This window comes from Coturnix japonica, chromosome 1 (genome assembly GCF_001577835.2).
Source record: "Coturnix japonica isolate 7356 chromosome 1, Coturnix japonica 2.1, whole genome shotgun sequence".
In the NCBI taxonomy this organism is placed as follows: domain Eukaryota; kingdom Metazoa; phylum Chordata; class Aves; order Galliformes; family Phasianidae; genus Coturnix; species Coturnix japonica.
In genome coordinates, this window is record NC_029516.1 from 3,481,721 (window position 1) to 3,501,856 (window position 20,136).

Sequence of the window (20,136 nt, forward strand, 5' to 3'; positions counted from 1 at the left end):
AATCTGAGTTATCTTTGAGAGATATGGGAGAGGTACTTGGAAAAGCTAGTAGAATCTGCTGTAAAAAGGGGGTAATTGGAGATATTAAAAACCATGCCTATAATCCGAGCATCCAATGCCTTATGCAGTTCTTGTCACCTGTATGTCTCAAAGAACTCTATGAAGAAGGCCAAAAGCACACTCTTTACCTTACACAAGGGGAACCTAAAATACAGATTTAAACACAGCTCTCGAGCTGGTTCTTATCTTGTCATGACCCCCAAGATTCCTAAGAGAACAAATGGAAGCTTCTGAGTGGCTCCATGCAGTTGCTCATCCACATCTTTTCTTGTCTGCTACTCACCATACAGATACAACACTGACATCCAACACATGCACCCAATGCACAGAAGCCAAAGGGAGGTTTTCAAAAGCCACCAAGTCCTTGGATGGCTCCCATGCTCACATATATAACTCAACAGATATGTTCCTCTCCTCATCGGCAAATCAGGAAGACCCAACCTTGCAAATAACTGTTTGGTGCTGCTTGAGCATTATCAACTGCAGCCCCACAATGCCAGTACTGGCTTTTCATTGACAGAGCCCTCAGCAGACTTCTAAAACAAGTTTTTAAAGGGGTGTTTATAAGAGCAGCCATTTCCCTTTAAGGTAAGAAAAAAGGTTGTTGTGTGTTGATGTTTTTTTTAAATAAAAAGCTTAAGCTTTTTCTCTTCTTGTATCTCAAATAAGTCACTGAGTCTGCCATTTCACAGTGTGGCAAGAGTACCACTTTCTAATAACATTATTTCTTAATATTACGCACTATTAAACACTAGAAACACACACACACACATAGGCCAAAAAACACCCATCCAAGAACAGTTTATTGCAGAGAATTAAAGAATTAAAGCAAAAATAGTCAGCATGATCATACAGCAACATCACAAGTCTCTGCCAAACCCTATACGTACCTGACTCTTAGTTATCAGTCTTTCCTAAGGATATCTAGAAGTGTCTGCTGGGGGTACTCAGCACCTTTCTTTGCATCACAGACTGGTTGTGATTTGCACATCACCCATCACTCAACCCCTCCTCATTGATGATCCCAATCCTGGATGAAGCTTTTTGGGCAACAGCACCATGAGATGATATCACAAAACAGCACTAAGCCTCTTCTCCTGTTTCTCCCCCTTGCAGAAATGCAGTTCATACCTTTCCAAACTATGAAAGATTTCTGCCATCCTAACACAATATCTGATCGCTAATGATAACACCATCAACATGGCTCAATCATACAGCAAAGGCTCAGAACAAGCTACATGGTTTTATGAGCATTTTGATTTAATTATGCAAATCTCTCCTAAGAAGTCCTGCTGTGCTGCAAAAAAAATATCAAGTTGCAGAATGCAATAGCCTTCACAAACTGTGGCTCATTATTCCTGCTCGCATCAGTTGCAAACAGGAACAGTCATGATATCTTTAAGTCCATTTTCATCTAAAGAGAAAAACAGCAAAGTGTCTTAAAATAGTAATAGCAGTAAACAAAGAATCTAATTAATCTCTACAGCATATTTCCTTAAGATACGGTGGGTTATAGATCATCTTAAATCTTAAAAAGACATCTCGTTTTATAATGTTGTAGTGGTTCAATTGCTGGCATAGATGAAAGAACTGCTAAGTATTTTTGATATGCTGAGCCAAGAACGAAGCCTTTAGCTGACAATGTGTTTCTTTTATCTAACTTTAAGCAGTATTTCTTAGATATCTTAGCTACTATACAGCCACTAATCTCCAGCCCAGCTGCAGCTGGTTGATCCATGTTGATAGCTGATATCTCCACTGTCTCTTGGCTGCAAATCTCAACTTCTTTTCCAAACAAGCATCTCAGGAATAAGATAAACTCCGAAGCTGATGTTAAACAACAGTTCTTATCATCCTCACTTGCCCCTTGAGGTCAAAGAAGCCACAATAAACCTGCTGGCACCAGGAATAATGAACCTCCAGGCTTTAAGAATAAGTTTGGCACTGGGTACCGGAATAGTTCCTTTTTTATCACCTAAGGCTCTGCATGAATGGAAGGATGCATACACACAAGCAAACATAGAACTGCGGCCAGTATTTCTGATCATACTAACAAATAAGCTGCAATTACTCTCACAATTTTACACAGACATCTTGCTTGAGGGGGGACATTCGGGGAGGTGCCTCAGTTCCCTCCCTGTAGAGCTCACAATCTCTTCATCCAACATGCTGGAGGCAAAGCAATTGGGCAGAAATCAGGGGATGCTTTTTCTGCTGGAGGTGCTGCCAAAAAACACGCATATTCATGCTACTTCTCTCCCAAAATCCATTTGAGAATGGCCCAGAGTACTCATCTGGAAGGGGATGGCACTACTCCACACTACAAAATTACCTCTCAACCTTATTTAGTCCAGAGACAAGCGGTACTGACTGTCAGGTATCTCACTGCAGTATGCAGGCTGGTACCACCAGTTTGTTCGGAACTGGATCCAGAATGATCTGTCACTGCATAAGAGATAGATGCAGGGAAGTGACAAGACTCTGAGGTAAAAGATGGCTGAGAAGAAGCATGAACCCATCAGTGCCAAACAAGGTAACATCTCCATCGTAGAGACTGCTGCCTACTGGAGTTGCTCACAACTGACTCAGGTTTAACTAGAGCAACTCTAAAGACAGAGAACTACAGCTAGACACCAGGCTGATTTAAAAGGCTATCAGCAGACCACAGCTGAATCTGTTCTTCCTTCATAACTGTTGTTTCAGGTTGTCTTTTCCACACTCCCCTGTGTGTTGCCAAAGTAAAGCCCATGTATAATTTATTTATTCCAGACAAGTTATGCTGATGCATAATTTACAACAGCTTGTAATTTGCATTCTCTGTGCTACATCATCAGTGGGTATAATGTGAGACAGAGCCATCAAGCCTGGTACTGAGTATGGGCTAGAGGAATGGGGACCCATCTTTACCATTGCCCATCGTTCTCTGAGCTGCTTAGACATCTTTCATCTTGGCAGCAGCTGATAGGAAACACGTGTTTCCTCCACAGCTAAACCCCAAATGTGTTCTCTTCAACCCTTCCAGAATTTGGGACTGGATCCCATGGTCCCCATGGATCTTCAAAATACAACTACAAAACACTGGGCCATTGCCATAGCTCTGCTCCTTGGGAAGTCACTTAGGGCTCCAAAAGCAAGATGTACATCTCTTGCTGACATTGCTATTTGTTCCTTCAGCACAGAATCCTGCAAGGAATCTGAGCAAGGGAAAACTGGTTTCCTATAAGAAATTACAACTGGTTTGCTCGATCAATAACAGGGTCCATTCTTGAGGCATCTGGAGAAGCTGGTGTTAGCCAATGCAACAATACATAAAGCATAAAACATGAGGGGAGGACCCCACAGAAACTTTGTACTACATATGTTTTAAAAACCCAAATTCCAGGAAGGAAGAAGAAATGTTAGCTTAACTATTGACTGTGGATGCCTCATGTTTCTCCCCATGTTGCTTTTTCACTGCCTGTTTTTCAAGCAGCAGCAGATTGCTAATGTTCCCCATCAGCAAGCCACTGCAGACTGACTTTCAAATTTGGCAGCTGTCAACTTTTGCACCACAACCATTTTATCCTGCTTTCTGCTGACGGCTATTTTTTATTCACTTCTTCTAAATCCAAGTGTCCACCTGCAGAGGCAGCTGAATTATGTGGTTCTCTTCATGGCCCAGCTTTTAACCATGTGAGACAACTGGCAATGCTGCTGTATGTAAAACAGCATACAAAGGCTATTAAGGAACACAGGGGTCACCCTACAGTAGAACAGAAGCACGTGTTCAGAAGCAGTGGGTGATCTGGGAGGAATCCCACATTTCAGTTGTTTCTGTCAGGGATGGAATCCATCTCTCTTCAGGCATCTTCAAACACCCTCACCGAGCTGGGCTCTGAGGAGCTTGCAAATGCATCAAGCAAATGGAGCCCTAAAAGTTCCCCTGCTGTTTCACCCTATGCAGAGGGAGCTCAGATGAAACTCAGATATGGCCCTGCCTTCACAATGGGTAGGGTTCATATAGGTACAGACCAGAAAGCTGGAATAGATGGATTTCTAGAAGACCCAACTCAAGTTGAAACAGTGGTGGTCCTGTGTGGAGCCAGGAGCTGGACTCAATGATCCCTGTGGGTCTCCTCCAACTTGGGCCACTGCATCAATGGCACCCTACTTGTCCACCAAAACCACCTTGTCCTCTCCCACCTGAAGTCACCTTGCCTCTCAGCTGTACATGGACTGTATACAGAACTGTGCAAAAAATCTTTACGTATTTTTTTCAAACAAAATAGTTTGTGTCTGAGGTCAACAGCAAGCACTCAAATCTCAAGAACTGGCTCATTGCAAGCATTGATTTGTTTGGGATGAAGTACATAGATGCTGGTGCTCTGCCACACCTGGTGCATGGGATTAACTCCATGGCATTCAGATTCCACTTAGCACATCACACACACACCTGTGCTTGGCTTTCTGTCCTGGTCAGTTTGGAACCCAAAAATTAGGGCCCCATCAGCCCATGGTCACCCACTTAATGGTGTCACCTGTGTCAAATCTCCTGGCTTGTGCCAGGAGAAACAGTCTGATGGGTGTAATCACAGAGATCCTCTTCTGGCATAGCTTTGGCCACAGCAATCACTTGCACAGCAGACACAGATAGATGAAACTTGCACCAGTAATCAACACAACTCTCCATGCTTCAAAAATGACTCTTCTTCCATTACAACTCCCAATGCGTATACATATTTTCCCTTCCAAGCTTGCAGTCTTGACCTATGGAAGGTGCCACAGAGCTCTAAGACAATTTTAGGTATCTCTTATCAAATTCTAGGCCCAGCAACCCATGATCCATGTTTCCCCCTCTAATTTAAAACCAAAATAGTTGGTTCATACCTCTTTAAGAACCAGCACACACTTGCCAGGCCCAACAGACTGAGGTAGCTCTGCTATTCTGCCTTTGTTTAAATATGGACCTGAGAAGCAGCGGTGGTTGATGTAGAGCTGGGGGCAGCAGTATCTCCCATTGATGGTGCCTGCAAGGAGAAAGTAGCAATGATGTGTGTGTTGCACTCTTGTGCAATAAGTCAAGGGCCTTTCTTTCTCCTAGAAGGGGAAGGATGGGAGAAGGTTGAATGATGATCTTTGAGCTCACTTCCAACCCAAGCCAATCTACAAAAAGTCTTCCCTAAGATAGAAGATTTTTTAATAGCAACCCATATGGTTGCATGCTCTACTGAATGGAGAACTGAGAAAGGACTTCATTCATGACATGATCTGAGGCTATCTCACAACTCATGTCACAGATGGACACGAGTGATGCCATTATGGCTTCTCAGATAGGAAACACGTTAGTTGCTTTTCACTAGGTAGCTCAGGGACAAAATCCAGGAGAAGGGTTGTTCAGCTACCCCCCAACATAATGGGGACTGGGATATTTTTCCCTGAAATAACATGGGTCTACAGAACAGTTTTCTGTATCTGGGTAAATCATTCTGTGGAGAGAAGCAGACACCTTCTCAATGCCACCCAACCAGATGTCCACAATAGCTTAGATATTCTTCCCAGAAAGAGACCATTTCTCCCAGTGTGATTGCAATGGCACCCTGGGTTGCTGCCTCAGATGATGATGTGTGGGACACAAGGATGGATGCACTAAGCCATGGTGTAAGCAATTTAACTGATGCCAGCTAAGAGGTCACATCCATCTCCACCACAAATTCATTCATCTTGGCCTGATGTCAGCAGCTGAAATGAACAAGCTTCAGGGGAAGCCCAGCAAAATACTATATCAGAGCCCCCACTGTGTTTGTGAGTCTGACATCCCCTGAGGATGTGCCTCTGTCTCCCATACGTTTGACATGCTCTCTCCCTTTTTAGGTCTGTCCCCTTCCATACAGGCAATGAATCCTTAAGATTAGAACTTGCTGGTACCAAGCAGCCTTACCTGTTGTGTCTGGCTGAGGAACTGGGCAGAGGTCATGAGGTATTTTCTCAACAGGCACTGAGGATGGTAACCTGTTACAGAGAAATCTGGAGTATTTAACAATGTCAGATGGGGGCAGAGGACAGAACCAGAAGCTGGCGAAGTCGCTCAGCTGCTGTGTATTACCTGATGTATCACTGTAAAAATATCTCCTTAAATAATAGCAACTTACTTCTTTTCTGGTTGCACAACAGCAATTCTTCTCTTCCTTCGTACTGCAAAAACGAAGGAAGAAACAGTTTTGTACTCCTTTGTCCTATAAAATACATCCATAATGCATAAAAAGCTATAAAAATGCACTGAGTATAAAATGACTCCTAACACAATGAAATGGTACTTAATTACCACTGCCATCTTTTCTTGGTATTTTTAAGTAAGTCACTACATCATTAAAAACTGCTTTAAAGATGTAATAATACATTTAATCTTTCCTCTGGAATGCTATTATTGTGTTTTATGGGATCAACATAAAAAAAAATTAATAAGAACACAAATATTTTTCCTTACAGAAACACATATGGATAAGATTACATTTTACAAGCATGATTACCTCCAGCATAATTTATCCCTAGCCATAAATTGCGACAAGGCTGCATAATGTTGCCATAGCAGTGTTCTCCCAAATTAGGCCCTGGCTGCTTGATTCTTAACTTAAGCATATTTAACTCCTTGAAAGAATGACACATTTTAGAATTTGCCTTTCAGATGTTAATTAATACAAATACTGAGGCAAATTCTTCATCTGGTGGCTTGAGATTGGGGTTGAACAGCTACTGCAAGGAACAGAACAACACCAAGCCACTGAGCGCTCATGAACTATGATGGGAATGGAAAAGAAGGTAAACTTAATATGCATTGGACATAGGGCAAGACTTAATTGTGCCAACAGGGATTTAAGTTAGATGCTAGGAAAAGCCCTGAACTGATAACAGAAGTGAAATAACAGAACTGATACCCTGGGAAGGTGTAGAACTCGGTTGTAAGAGGCCAGCAAACATTCCTCACATTGGGTAAAGTAAATCCTGTCTAAGGGAGACACGGCCTCTTTATGTTCCTTCAGGTTCTGTATTTTACAGGTGTAATTCTCAACATTTTTTTCCTGATCCAAGCTCCCACGTCCTTAATTCATCCCATTGCCGCACTGAACTCAGCTGTTTCACTCTGACAGCCCCACTGCAAACCCACAAGCCACCCTGTTCAACCCCAAACCACTAACTGCCTTTCCCAGTGTAAACCATCCTGTTTTTAGAGAGATTGATCACACAGGCGAATACAAACCATGTAACAGCAGTGCTGTGGCATGTGGTCACTAATTAGATTTATTACTATTTATTACAGTATGCTCACAGCCTGGTTACTGGTCTGCTGGTTAGGTGGGTAGTTTTAAGAAATGGATTACAGACATCAGAAAAACTCCCTGATAAATCTGTTGATATAATAGGATATAGCATATTTTCTGCTTGAGGTTTCCGTGCACTTACAAACAGCTTTGTGTGGTGGAGTAAGGTTATAAGCATTCGCTTCACACCAACCAACTGGGAAAATGTCCATAGACTCCACATCAACTATGTACTCCGGAGAGGGCATCTGTAAACCTATAAACACAAATTTATGACACCATTTAGACACGCACTCGGAGCCATTCGAGCATTCATCACGAACCGAGGGAAGCAAATGATGGAACATGTAAAAATAAATCTGCTTACTTGCATCAAAATCAGGAATCATTTCGTCTTCAGTTTTGCAAAGGCAGGAATGATACGGCTGCTGCATTTACAGTGCAATGTGATTCCAGCAAAAATCAAAAATAAGAGCACACTACGCGTGTGCAGCGAAGCAGCCACAAGCCTGGAATGTTAAACATGCATGACTTTCCCCAACACGACTGTCTGATTGACCCACAGGTTCTCATGTAGAGTTGCACAAGCAAAGGAGAAGCAGGACAGTTTGATATTTGTTCTTATTGCTAAGAGCATGCACAGTGACTATAACTGTAGGTAAAGTGATCAGCCTTTATTTCCTACTGCTCCTATGAAGCTTTTCTGCGTAGTTCTGCCTTTAAACCACTGTTTTTAAAGGTTTAAGACACCACAAATTCTCCCAATGCTCCCCACAGCACATGAAATTTGAGCAGATCACCCCATAGGGGACAGGTAATATACAAATCCTTGTTGTATAGATGCACTATGATCTCTGTCATAACACTGACTCCAAGTTCCCAAAGAAAACTTCTACCTAAAACCAATTTCATCCAGTTCAGTTATGATGTCTCCTTCAGGATACACTAGCCCATCTTGGTTTGTATGGATCTCACTCAAAGCCAACACGAAATATTCTGAATGACTCTGAGGTGTTTTGGAAACAACTTTGGGTCCTGAATCAAGATACTATTTAATTATTCCAATTCAAGTGCATCTGCAGTAGCACAGCTTCATCAGTAAATTCCTCCTGCTCTGCCACTTCCACATTAGGACCTACAGTTCCAGTGCCAGCATGAGGCAATCTCTTAATAAAAGAGATCAGCAGCTTCTCCTGCAAGCATCCTCATCTTTACATCTGTTAAAGCATCTCTGCCTTCTGCTTGAAGCAGCAGTGTTTGACTGAGCTCAGCTAGATGACTACAGGGAACTTCCCACTCATGAAAGTTCATCAACGACCTGTAGTGTAATTGAAACAAAAGCCCAAGAAAGAAAGGAAACAGTGCTTATAGTGACAGAGAAGAAATTAAAGTTTAAACAAAGAAACAAATAAATAAAAGTCCATGCTGCCTGCACAGATACATGGGTATCTTCTAGGGGGAAGTTTAGGTTGGATGTAAGAAAAGATTTCTTCTTAGAAAGAGTGGTGAGGTGTTGAAACAGGCTTCCTAGAGAGGGGGTAGAACCACCATCTCAGGAGATCTTTAAGAGAAGAGCAGAGTTGGCACTGAGAGACATGGTTAGTGGGCATGGTGGGGTTGAGTTGATGGATGGACTGGATGGTCTTAGCCGTCTTATCCAACTGTAATAATTCTATGACCTTCACAGTATTCCTCTGAGTCCTGCATTCTATTTGTACATCGCACCTTGAAGATGAGATCTCTGTTTCGCCAGGAATAGGAGGAAGAGGAGATGAAAAGATGAAGCTGTGTCATACAGCACGAACTTGCTCCCATGAGCAACTAAGCCCCAACATGATGTCTCAGCAGCTGGTACTCCCTGGACAGCCACTTAACTCCATCAAGAAATAACAAAGAATCACAGCTCAATTTGAACCTGACAAAGAAAGTAAGCAACGGATTCAGCCCTAAGTACAACAAGAGATCAATGGTCCCCACTAAAATCTCACCAGATCTGTGAAAATTCAGTATTTTCATCACTGCAATTGTTCTATCATGTTATTCTGACCCAATAAACAGACCCGATGTACCTTCCTTCTCACAAACAACAATAGATGTGACATGAACATTTTGTTTTTAACAGCTGCGATGCCCCAGTGAGCAAGAAAGCACCATAATGTCTGTTCTCCTGCAGCACCACTATTCTTCTAAGACAAGAACAGAGCTATTCTGGCCTCACTCACACTGCCTCGTCCCTTTGGCAATCAGCAATCCTGTCTTTCACTTCCAACATCTTACTGCTTCATTTGGACTCATTCGCATAAACAGAAACCAGCTTGCTTGAAACTCATTAGTTTCATTTGCTGTGTTTTATGCTGCCATCTTCCCACACCAAGAGACGTCCATGAGACTGGAGAGGTTGAATGGAAAAGCAGAGAACAGGAAGATGGGAAACAGAGTGAGAATTTCCACCTTCTGCTACAAATCTTAAAGGATGGAGCAGCAACTCTGGAAAATTCAGAGGGAAAGTTAAGGAAAACCTCTCTGGAGAAGTGGTTAACAAAAGAATTTTCCTTAAATTCCTACTCTGTGCAAAGAGTGTACATCATTACTTGTATATATTCACACCAGAAAGTTTCAGCTTTAAAATCTAAAATGAACCCGTAAAAATTAACAATGCAGATGATGAGTAATAAAGTAGCAGAAAGTGATGGGATGTGCACAGCCTCCAATCAGCCCTGCACTTCTTGTCTGCAGGGGAACCATACTGCTGCTCATTAAATGCTTGCCCTGAAGTTTACAGTTTTGCTACTGTACAAAGCATGATTTATTAAGCAATGTTCCCTCACGTCTAACTCGATACTGCTTAACTACTACGTCCTGTTTTATGGCTGCAGTTCGGGCTGTCAAACAGTGAAACTCTGAGGGCAACAATGAAAGCTTCAGATGTACCCATGATAAACGGTGGGACTCGAGGTCTCCAGTGATGAGCTCCCATGGCAGCTGGGAGTCTTGCTGCTACCAGAATATAAATAACCAGTTAAAAACAATAGTGCATTAATGGAGCTGAAAAAAAAAGGATGCCATTGTCCAAGCCACATTTACTTTACGACTCTGCAAGCAGAGTTCTGTGGGGTTTTTAATGCCTGGTTTTAGGCTAACACTGTGCATACTGTATTGAGGTATTTCAACAGCAGCAAAGCCTTTTTATTCCTGCAGCCCTCCGCATCTTTTCCTTTTACTACAGATCATTCTACTCCTGGCACTGAGACACAAAAGAAGCGTAAAACATTTATCTGTAAGAACATCCATAAAGCAAGGAGATTCACACAGGTTTTTTTTATTACAAGTTGGGAAAGAAATATCCTTTAAGAAATTAAAGGAGTAAAAGACAGAGAGAAAGAGACAAGGGAAGGGAGCAGTGTGACACTTGTGGCTTTCTCTTTGGTCTTGGGGGACAGCTTGATTTGAAGACCAAGGAACAGCGCTCCTCATTTACCATACTGGGCAAGTTTAGTGAATGCTGAATCCTTCTAAAATCATAAGAGCTTGAAAACAAAAAATACAATGGATTCTCAAACCCCCCAAATGAAGGCACCTCTCCTTGGAGGCACTCAAGGCCAGGCTGGTTGGAGCTCTGGACAGCCTGATCTGGTGGGTGGCAACTGTGTGCATGGCAAGGGGTGGGAACTGGATGATCTTTTAGGTCCTTTCCAGTCTGAGGCATTCTGTGATTCCATGATTTAAGAATGGGTGTTGTGAAATGGGTCCAAGTTCCTGGATTGGATGGGTGTAAATTCCACAACAGTGTTAGTGAGACATGAATTTCAAACATGCATCAATTCCAGCTCTTTAACTAAATTCTTTGCCAAGAGTCCAAACCAGGCTACAGTTAAGCTTTAACCACCTTGTGTATGGAGGCAACTGGTTATCACAGAAACACAGAATCATGGAATGGCTTGGGTTGAAAGGGATCTTAAAGACCATCCAGTTCCCACTCCCTGCCACACGCTGGGTTGAGGGCTGACACCCAGATCAGGCTGCTCAGGGCCCCATTTAATTTGGCCTTGAGCATCTCCAGGGTTGGGAGATCCATAACTTTGGGCACCTGGTTCTAGTTTGAACTGATTAAACAAAACGAAACACAACTGCCACTAACAAAAGCAAAGATGCAAAGTTATACCTGCACTTTATACTGGAGATAAATGCAGAAGAGACAAAACTACATGCTCAAAATACAAAAGGAAGAAGATCTCCACAGATTTTAGACCTAGACTATGGGGCTTAGGAAAGACACAAGAAGCACAAACGATTTTGCCTGCCAAGCTTTAGATTAGGATGAGTCTCTCTTCGGGTAGTCATTGATTTATAAATCTCTGAGAAAGGGATTTATCACAGAGGTGCTGGTAGAGCCTTGTCTACCATATAATGCTACTTTTGCTTAGCTAAAGGCCACAGAACATCCACCTTTGTTAAATTTTAGAGCAAGCTCCTTGCACAGACGAGGCACTTTGAGTTACATGTCAATGTTATTACCAATTTTACAGGCTTTGATCAGCCACCTTTCCTCTCATACAAACTGCACTGCACATTGCCAGGTACTAGAACACTTCTGGGTAATTACAATGAACAAACTGAAGGAATAAGCAACTCTCTGTATCAAGCAAAGATAAAGCTGTTCTGGTCAGTCTGGTTTCCAGTATCTTCCCAGCCCCAAAACACTGAGAGTTCAGCATCTTGCAAAGGAAAGGAGGTGATCTTTATGTGCAGAACAGCTAAGAGACTTCATCTCCAGTGAGATCTCTGCAAGAATCTCTTGTCTCAGCCCCTGTAGAACTCTCCTTTCTTGCTAGACTATAATCTGTAACTCCATTAACACTTTCTTGGCCATTCTGCCTTGGTGGAGACAAAGTTTACCTGCATTAAGAGTTACAGTAATGTTCCCTTTTGGCTGGCAGCTAAAGAATGGCACACCTTCCTTATGCATTCATTCAGAATCACAGACCTTAGAGTCTGGTGATGAGCTACAGGCCATCTGAATTGCCTTCGGTATTTTCATGGTTCTCCAAAAGAAATAAAAGAAACATGGCATTTGTAGTCAATGGTGACCCAATAATCATTGATTTCATAGAGAAAATGAAGCTCTTATATTGACTGCAGATGAAGCCAGCAGCTTCTACCAATAGTGTGTTAGCTTGATGGGTAAAAGTTAAAATATATTGTGACAAAGATAGAGCAGCTTTATGGCTTATCACAGCACTCATCTGAACACTTAAATTAGAATGGCTTTCTACTCTTTAGAAATAACACTGCTCTTGAAACAATAATAAGAAAGATCTCTGTGTGCTTTCTATACCCTGTAATACAGAGTTACTCTCTGCAGAAGAGAGAATGTGGAAGGATGTGAGCAGGAAATGGCTGTGGTAAGGAACAGCAAATGTTGATGAAGTTTTGGGGAACCAGGTGACTAAAATGAGTGAAAGGAGCAGGAAGGAAGGAGGCTGCAAGAGAACAGATCTCTTTATGGTCAGATATTTGGGTGATCTGTGTGGAGCTGGGAGTTGGACTCAATGAACCTTATGGGTCAATTCCAACTTGGGATCTCCTGATTCTATGATCCCACAAGAGTGTACTGGAAATGTGAATGGAAGTCTCGGTCACATTAACTAAGCAGGACAGAGATTCATCATTACATAAATGAGATTTATACAATCAACAGAAATCACTGATAACATCCACACTGGATGGGAGGGTGGAATGTCTTTGGTCCTCTCCTGGAGGGATTCAAGGATGTCAATTCTCAAAAACAGTCATTAGTCCATATGTGTAAATGGGTAAGGCCAGAGGAAGCAACACTGGACAGAGGATGAAGGACAGAGTTGAGAGGGTTTGAGTAAACTACATGAAACACAAGAAGCATTTGTAGCACATACCTTCGAGGTGAAGCCACATTAACCGTCCTTTGACTGAGGTGATAGAAGCAACACATATCTCTGCAGGGTTCCTAGGGTTCACTGCCTCCAGTTTCATGTTCTTTGTAAAACCACGACTGAAGGATGTCTGAAAGAGCCAAGGGCCAACAATGAAACATGGATTTAAACAGACTGCTGAGAAGAATCACTTTAGCAAGCTTTGCTTTTCACTCTAAGTGAAGAACCCAAAGGCATCCAGGTTCAAAATGGAGATGCCCTGATCACACACATGGTAAGTCAGGGATGATGACAAATCAGGAAGCAATGCAGGAGGTTGGTGGGTGCAGATGGTGCCAGCCATGCTTACTGCCATAGCACTAAGTCTGTATGCTTAAATATACAGCTCCAAAGAAAGCCTTCCATGGGTTATCTGAGGTCCCCACTGTCCTCCCCCTCTTCTTCAACAAAGGAAAACTCAGGTTAGGCATTGCTGTGCTTCCCAAGTGAGTGGTCATCTCTCCAAATATGAAACAAAATGATTAACAGGTGAAGTCATGATCTTGCAAGAATGCAACAGCCCTCTATGGCTAAAGGTTTCAGCAGCCAGAGAAGCTGCAGTTCCAACTATTTAGGTATCACTGCTATAAGACAAAATGCCCTGGAAAACTGCTTCAATCTGGGGTCTCACAAGCTACTCTTCATTAACTTCCATCCCTTCCAGTGCCCCCCTCTCCTCCCTTAAGCTCAAGCATTGCTTGGACTGTCCCAGTCTTCATCTTGCAGTAAAAAATGCAACTGGCCAGCACTACAGAAAAGCAGGGTGAGTTTGTTTAAATGCTTGCTATACTGCCTAACAAAGAAACATCATTTATCATTGCACGGGCTCTTTTCAGTGCAGTTCATTGCTGGAGGCTAATTTATACAGAATCAATGACAAAACAGTTAGCTGGGAGTTTATTTTACTAAGCATTTGTTCGTGTCAATCCATTTCATAACTGACTCTCCTTGTTAAACATCCCCCCTAGGGAAATAGCTACAGCATATCCACTTCCAGTACCACGTCTGGCTGCAGTAGGTGGAAGAAGTGCCTGAAAAGAGGTTTCTACCAAAGAGCTGCTTATAGGCATGAAACAAATGGACCAACCTGCCAGGGACAACAGGAAGATTACAGCTCTCTGCAGAGAACTGTGCTATCAAGGTTGAAAGAAAAACAGACACATGTTTACCTGATTAATGTTTCCTTAAAATAAACAGCACTTAGACCTGACTTAATCTTTGGAGAGTATTACGCAGAGTCTGTTTTCAAGGCTGCCAGCACTGAGATCCATTATTCGACAAAAAGAAGGAAATATAGCATGCTCGCACAAGGAAGAAATGCAGCAGTTGTCCCATTGCATAAATACAATGCAGCACTGCTTAACTTCCTTCTGGATTTTCAGCAATCTCAGCCTGAAGTCCAGAGAGTTTTGCATAGAAAGGCACAATAAATGCGGTAAAGAAATCTGAGCTTTGATTTGGGTGAAACTCTGTTAACAGTACCACTCTTCTGAACTCATCTACTAGAAGTGTTCAAATCTACCAATTCAGCATCAATGGTTTACTCCAGACCAGGCTGCCTTTGGGCTGCCATGAATGAGAAAAGCCACTTGACACCTCCAAGAAACCAGGCAGAAACATGATGTTTGGTACTTAGGGACGTAGTTTAGTGGGCAATATTGGTAGTAGGTGTGCAGTTGGACTGATCTTAGAGGTTTTTTCCAGCCTTTATGGTTGAAAATGATGAACCCATCTTGATTTGACTCAGCTGATAGGAACATGAAGATGAGCACCAGGATATTGGCAAGGCAGAATATTTATTATTGTTTTTAACCCAGTTTATGGGTTTTTTTAACAACAATTGTTCTAATGGTCAGTGCTCCTGTGTTAATTGCTGTACAAAACCAGAAAGAGAGAGAGAGAGCATGAAATTTTGGTAAGGAAAAGAGTAAGATACTATTTTTTCTATTTCAGAGAGAGAAATCTGAAACACTTTTCTGGCTTCCTTCCTAAAACAAACTCTTGCTGGTCTGAGGGAAGCTCCCGAAGGCTTTTCAGAGCAAGCAATCAGATCTGACAGGAGCAATGCAAAGGCAAAAAAAAGAGCTTACATTTCTAAAGCACAGGTGAGGTGCTGCCTCCGCTCCACACTGCTTCTGGTAATCTGCCCAGTCAAAGTCCTGGCCAGAGTAACCTGCAGGACAACAAAACAAAGTGTCATCAGCTGTAGTCACAGGGAGAGTGCAAATGGGCCCCAAGCAGACAACCATTGATGTCTCAGCATCCCACCCCATCTGAGTGCTATGTGCAGTGCCAGCATGCAAGGTCACCATTGCTGGCACTTCTCCAGCATTCACTCACACAACTTCTGCATTTCCCTTTGAAATCTCCAGATCTTCACTATAAAGTAATAAAACTAAGATATGTTCCTCATTTTCCTTTTCCAGTGAGCATCTCTCAGGCTTTCATAAACCTTTAATTACCAAGAAGTGCCACTGTCCAAGTTTTCCTGGTGGATTCATGGCCCTCCCTCTCCTTTCTTTACGCACTGAAAAGTTGGGACTGCAGGTCAACAGGAAGAGAATTGGCACAATCTGAAGCTAATCCATCCCTTCTCTTATACCATGAGATAAACTTCTCTCTCTTTGCATTGATACAGCTGTACTCTGCATAAATGACTTCCCAATAGCTCAGAGAACATGAGCTAAATCCCACTGCAGTAAGCATGTTACATGAGGTCATATAGAAACCTGGAGCAGAGCAGGAAAATGAACACAGAATTCCCAGTTCCTAAAGGCTTCAGAATAGACGTGGTACTTAGGAACATGGTTTAGTAGGCAGTATTGGTGGTAGTTGATCAAGAGGCCTTTTAACAGCCTTAATGATTCAATGATTCAATCAGGTTTTCAGCCCCTCGTTCTAAGGAAAAATGGAAGAAGCAGTGATTGATTGGGGGGGGAAGGCTCTCAAACAGTCCTATCACAGAGCTCCAAACCTCTACTCCTCTTTATTTCTTACCTAGCAATAAACTCTTGGGGCAGAGGGTTTTGGTTGGTTGGTTGGTTGGTTGGTTTCATTGCTTGACTGATTTTAATCTGGTTTTTAGGATTTCACAGTGCTTCATAGCAATGAGCACTATTCCCTGTCCAGAGCCCTGGGATGATGCTGTAATAACATTATTGCAGAACTACTCTCACTGGAAAGTTTCAGGAGTCATCTAAAGGACAAATTCTCCCCTTAATCTCCCTGCTTGGTATCTCAGACTGGACTCAATCTTACAGAACATCCCTTAATGTCTTTTTCATTGGCAGTCAAAAAGGGACAGTCAAGACGAGATGGGAATTAATCATTTGTGACAGTGAAAACTGTGATTTTTTTTTTTTGTAGGCAAGAAAGGAATGGAGCACTGAGTGGAATCACCTGTCCCATCACCCAGACCCAAAAAAGGGAGCAAACGTTTTGAACATGAAGCATCCTGCTAAGATGCAAGTATAAAACGAGCTTCTGCTCTTAAGAACTGCACATCTAACACACAAATGAGAGAGACAGAGTCCTAAAATGTCTCTGCGGGGCACGAACATGCAGTAATAAAACATAGTACTGTCTGCAAACCTAGAAATAAATGTGCGCAGAGAAGTGACAAAGGGCCATAACTGAATCTTCGTTTTTCGCATGAAAAATACCTTGAATTTTTCTATACAAATTAACAACTGATTTTTGCAACAGTACTCTCTTTTTGTTTCTTCTCCATCTCCTTTTTTTATCCTCTCTAGTTATTTCCTTGCCAGATACTTCCAGGCTTCAGAAAATGAAATGGAAAACAGGAGGTGAAGTGCACATCGCATCAGAAGGGGATCCATCTGATTGCACGCAGGTGTTTGCAGCGTAGATGCCTTGAGCTGAATTCCCTGAAGAGTTGATGGAGAAGGAGAAAGATCTAAAGGTGATTTGTACATCCTCCTTCAGAAGGAGCGGAATTTATCTGCAAGTCCCACTTGCTCTCCACTGACTCTGGAGGCAGCCATGGTAATGGGCTCAGATGGAGGCAGCCACAGTACAGTCGTCTGCATTAAACAAACCAGGGCACATCCAAGCTGCCAGAGTACACTGCTCACAGGGACCCTAAACCCTGCCCATACATTGTACGTACTCAGGTCTCTGATGTAAACCCCTCATGGACAGCTTAATCTTAATTGAGAGCTATGCAAAATCTTGGCAAAGTGGGTGGAAAAGGCACGTTTCAATGAGGTATGAAAATCTGACTCACGTGTCACCACAAAACCAGCTGCTGGCTTGGCCCTGCACTATTCCAAGTGTGAGGCCAGCAGGAACAGAGCCTGGGAAGGCAGCAATGCAGTTTACCAGCACTTCAGAAGCCCGATAAAGTTTGCTCAAAGAAGGCCATACTCAAGAATAACCCTTAAACAAGCCTGGCCCTGTATGTACCTTATCATGGAGCCTCATGATGAGAACTAAATAGATGCTCTCATTAGCACATGATATTCACATGTTGCTATTCTCTAAAGTTCAACCCTTGTAATAATGGTCAAAGCCTGCACAAATCTGCATGACTGCTTATGAGGGTGGATAGTGACAGGACAAGAGGGGATGGTTTTAAACTAAAACAGAGCAGATTTAGATTAAATATTAGGAGGAATTTTTTCACCCAGAGGGTGGTGATGCACTGGAACAGGTTACCTAAGGAGGTTGTGGATGCTCCATCTTTGGAGGCATCCAAGGCCAGGCTGGATGTGGCTCTGGGCAGCCTGGGCTGGTGGTTGTCGACCCTGCACACAGCAGAGGGGTTGAAACTAGATGATCATTGTGGTCCTTTTCAACCCAGGCCATTCTATGATGGTTCTGTGAATTACCTACTGCTCCCCAAATACACACAAACCTCATTGTGTCAGCCGTCCTGACCCTCAGCACTGAAGAGCTGTTTAAACCAACAGTTTAATCAGAAGCAAATATAACAACAGAAATGCACTGAAGGTCTTAGAAATGGCATTTCTTTAGTAAGCCTTGTATTTAAGAGTGCTACTGTGGTATTTTTCCCCTCTCTTAACAGTTCATGAAAAGGAACAACGGCTACTACTCTAAAGGGAAGTGGTCTATAAACCCAACCCCAATAAATATAAACAGTGCTTGTTCAATGTTTATACAGCAGCAGTAAATGGGTATTCATTTTTGGCACCATGCAGGAAAATACTGCTCTCTGTTTCTAGCAGCAAATGTTTGCACCTCCTGTTCATGACTCATCTACTGCATGTTTGGTTTCAACAAAGGCCTGACGGGCAAAAAGGCAAAGGAACAGATATTAAGGAAATAAAGGACTCTGAACCCAAATACCCCAATTTGCAATGCTGTTCTGATGAAATAACATCAATTAATTGTAAAATCAGTCAATCTCTCTGTCAATCATTATTTAACTCCCTCCAAAAAAAAAAACCTAAATAGAACACAGCAAAGACTCTATCCACAAAGACAAAAAGGACTTATGTGTTTTTCCCATGTCATCTGACTCTACATGGGAACTTCTTGCCTTTCAAAAAAGAAAGCTGTGTTTGCAGCACTAAATATTGTCAATACAGTCATGGAGAATGGCCAAATCTGCACATTAAAAAAAAAGAAAAATGAGCAAATCTGGACACCTCAGAGCAGTTTTGATTGGAAATGGAGGAATTCCCTCCTCCTTCCTGGACCCAGTGTGATTCTGGATGCATTTCCTTTTCCATCTTCATTTTTGGTGTGCTTTTTTTTGCTTGCTGGTTGTTTTTTAAGACAGCATTCCAATGTCTAACCAAACTTGAATGACCCAAAGTGCATGTTTGCTGCTGAAGGAGTATTTTTGACCCAAAAGATCTGAAGATGCAGTTTAGGCATGCAACCCTCACATACTCTAGAAGAAGCACAATATATTTTGTGCACACATCTGCTACTTGATTTATACCCTTTTTAATAGCTCCTCTCCACCATTTCTGATCTGAGAGCAGAAAGCAAAGACTTCCTGCACCTTCTGAGGAGACAAGGTGGACCCCAGGCACTGCATATCACACCAGATACCTACTCACTGCTTAGCCTTTCCAGGCCAAGTTGAAAATGTAATGACAGGTGGAAGGATACTACAGACACTCCTAAATACGCAGGCGTTTAAAGAGAGCTTTGCATGTTCTTGGCCCATAAAACAGGTTTTGTACCAGCATGGAGTGGAAACTATTAAGCCACGACCCTTTATAGAGTGATGTCTGGTCTATGGTCTATTTGAGTTAATAAGGTGACCTGGGAGAAGGTGCATGGGAACTCATGTTGGAAAAAACAAATTGCTGGCCACTGAGCACTTATATAGTCACAATCTTTACACCTGGATTTAAGGGAGAGGAAGATAAACATCCACAGATTACATTTCTTTCAGTTAAAGCAGCAGATTAATCACAGAGGCACCATATGCAGCTGTGTGCACAGGGCCCCCAGTCTTTGGTGGGAATTTCAAACTACAAGTGCTGGATATATATACATGTATATGCATATATTTATATATATCCATATACATTTATATATATAAGAGGCCTTTAAATCTGGCAGGGAATAGCCCTTCACTTCCTTGGGACTGGCAGCAGCATATTTCTTTTCCAAAATGAAGACAAATATGAATGTCCACTGCATTGTAGGATAATTTTGTGAAGCATTTCTTCTCTCAAGCAATGTTATTTCTTGGCAAAAGTTCGACACCCTGACCAGAATAAAAAAAGCATTTAACATTCCAGAGAGCCGACACAGTTTGCAAGTAAAGAAATATTGCTAACGCACCACAGGTGGTTGTCTGAAATTGCAGTTAATTAACCACACTGCTACAG

General features: G+C 42.3%; 1 protein-coding gene across 1 annotated transcript in view; it reads right to left on the minus strand.

The window, feature by feature from the left end:
- Nucleotides 1–20,136, minus strand: part of SFMBT2 (Scm like with four mbt domains 2) — a 98,413-nt gene that overhangs the window by 19,123 nt on the left and 59,154 nt on the right. The window contains exons 10-15 of the mRNA XM_015865816.2: nucleotides 15,394–15,476; nucleotides 13,268–13,394; nucleotides 7,498–7,611; nucleotides 6,189–6,231; nucleotides 5,978–6,048; nucleotides 4,927–5,066 (exon numbers count right to left, since the gene is read on the minus strand). Of these exons, the coding sequence (XP_015721302.1) occupies nucleotides 4,927–5,066; nucleotides 5,978–6,048; nucleotides 6,189–6,231; nucleotides 7,498–7,611; nucleotides 13,268–13,394; nucleotides 15,394–15,476 (578 nt within the window). The remainder of the gene's footprint in view (nucleotides 1–4,926; nucleotides 5,067–5,977; nucleotides 6,049–6,188; nucleotides 6,232–7,497; nucleotides 7,612–13,267; nucleotides 13,395–15,393; nucleotides 15,477–20,136) is intronic.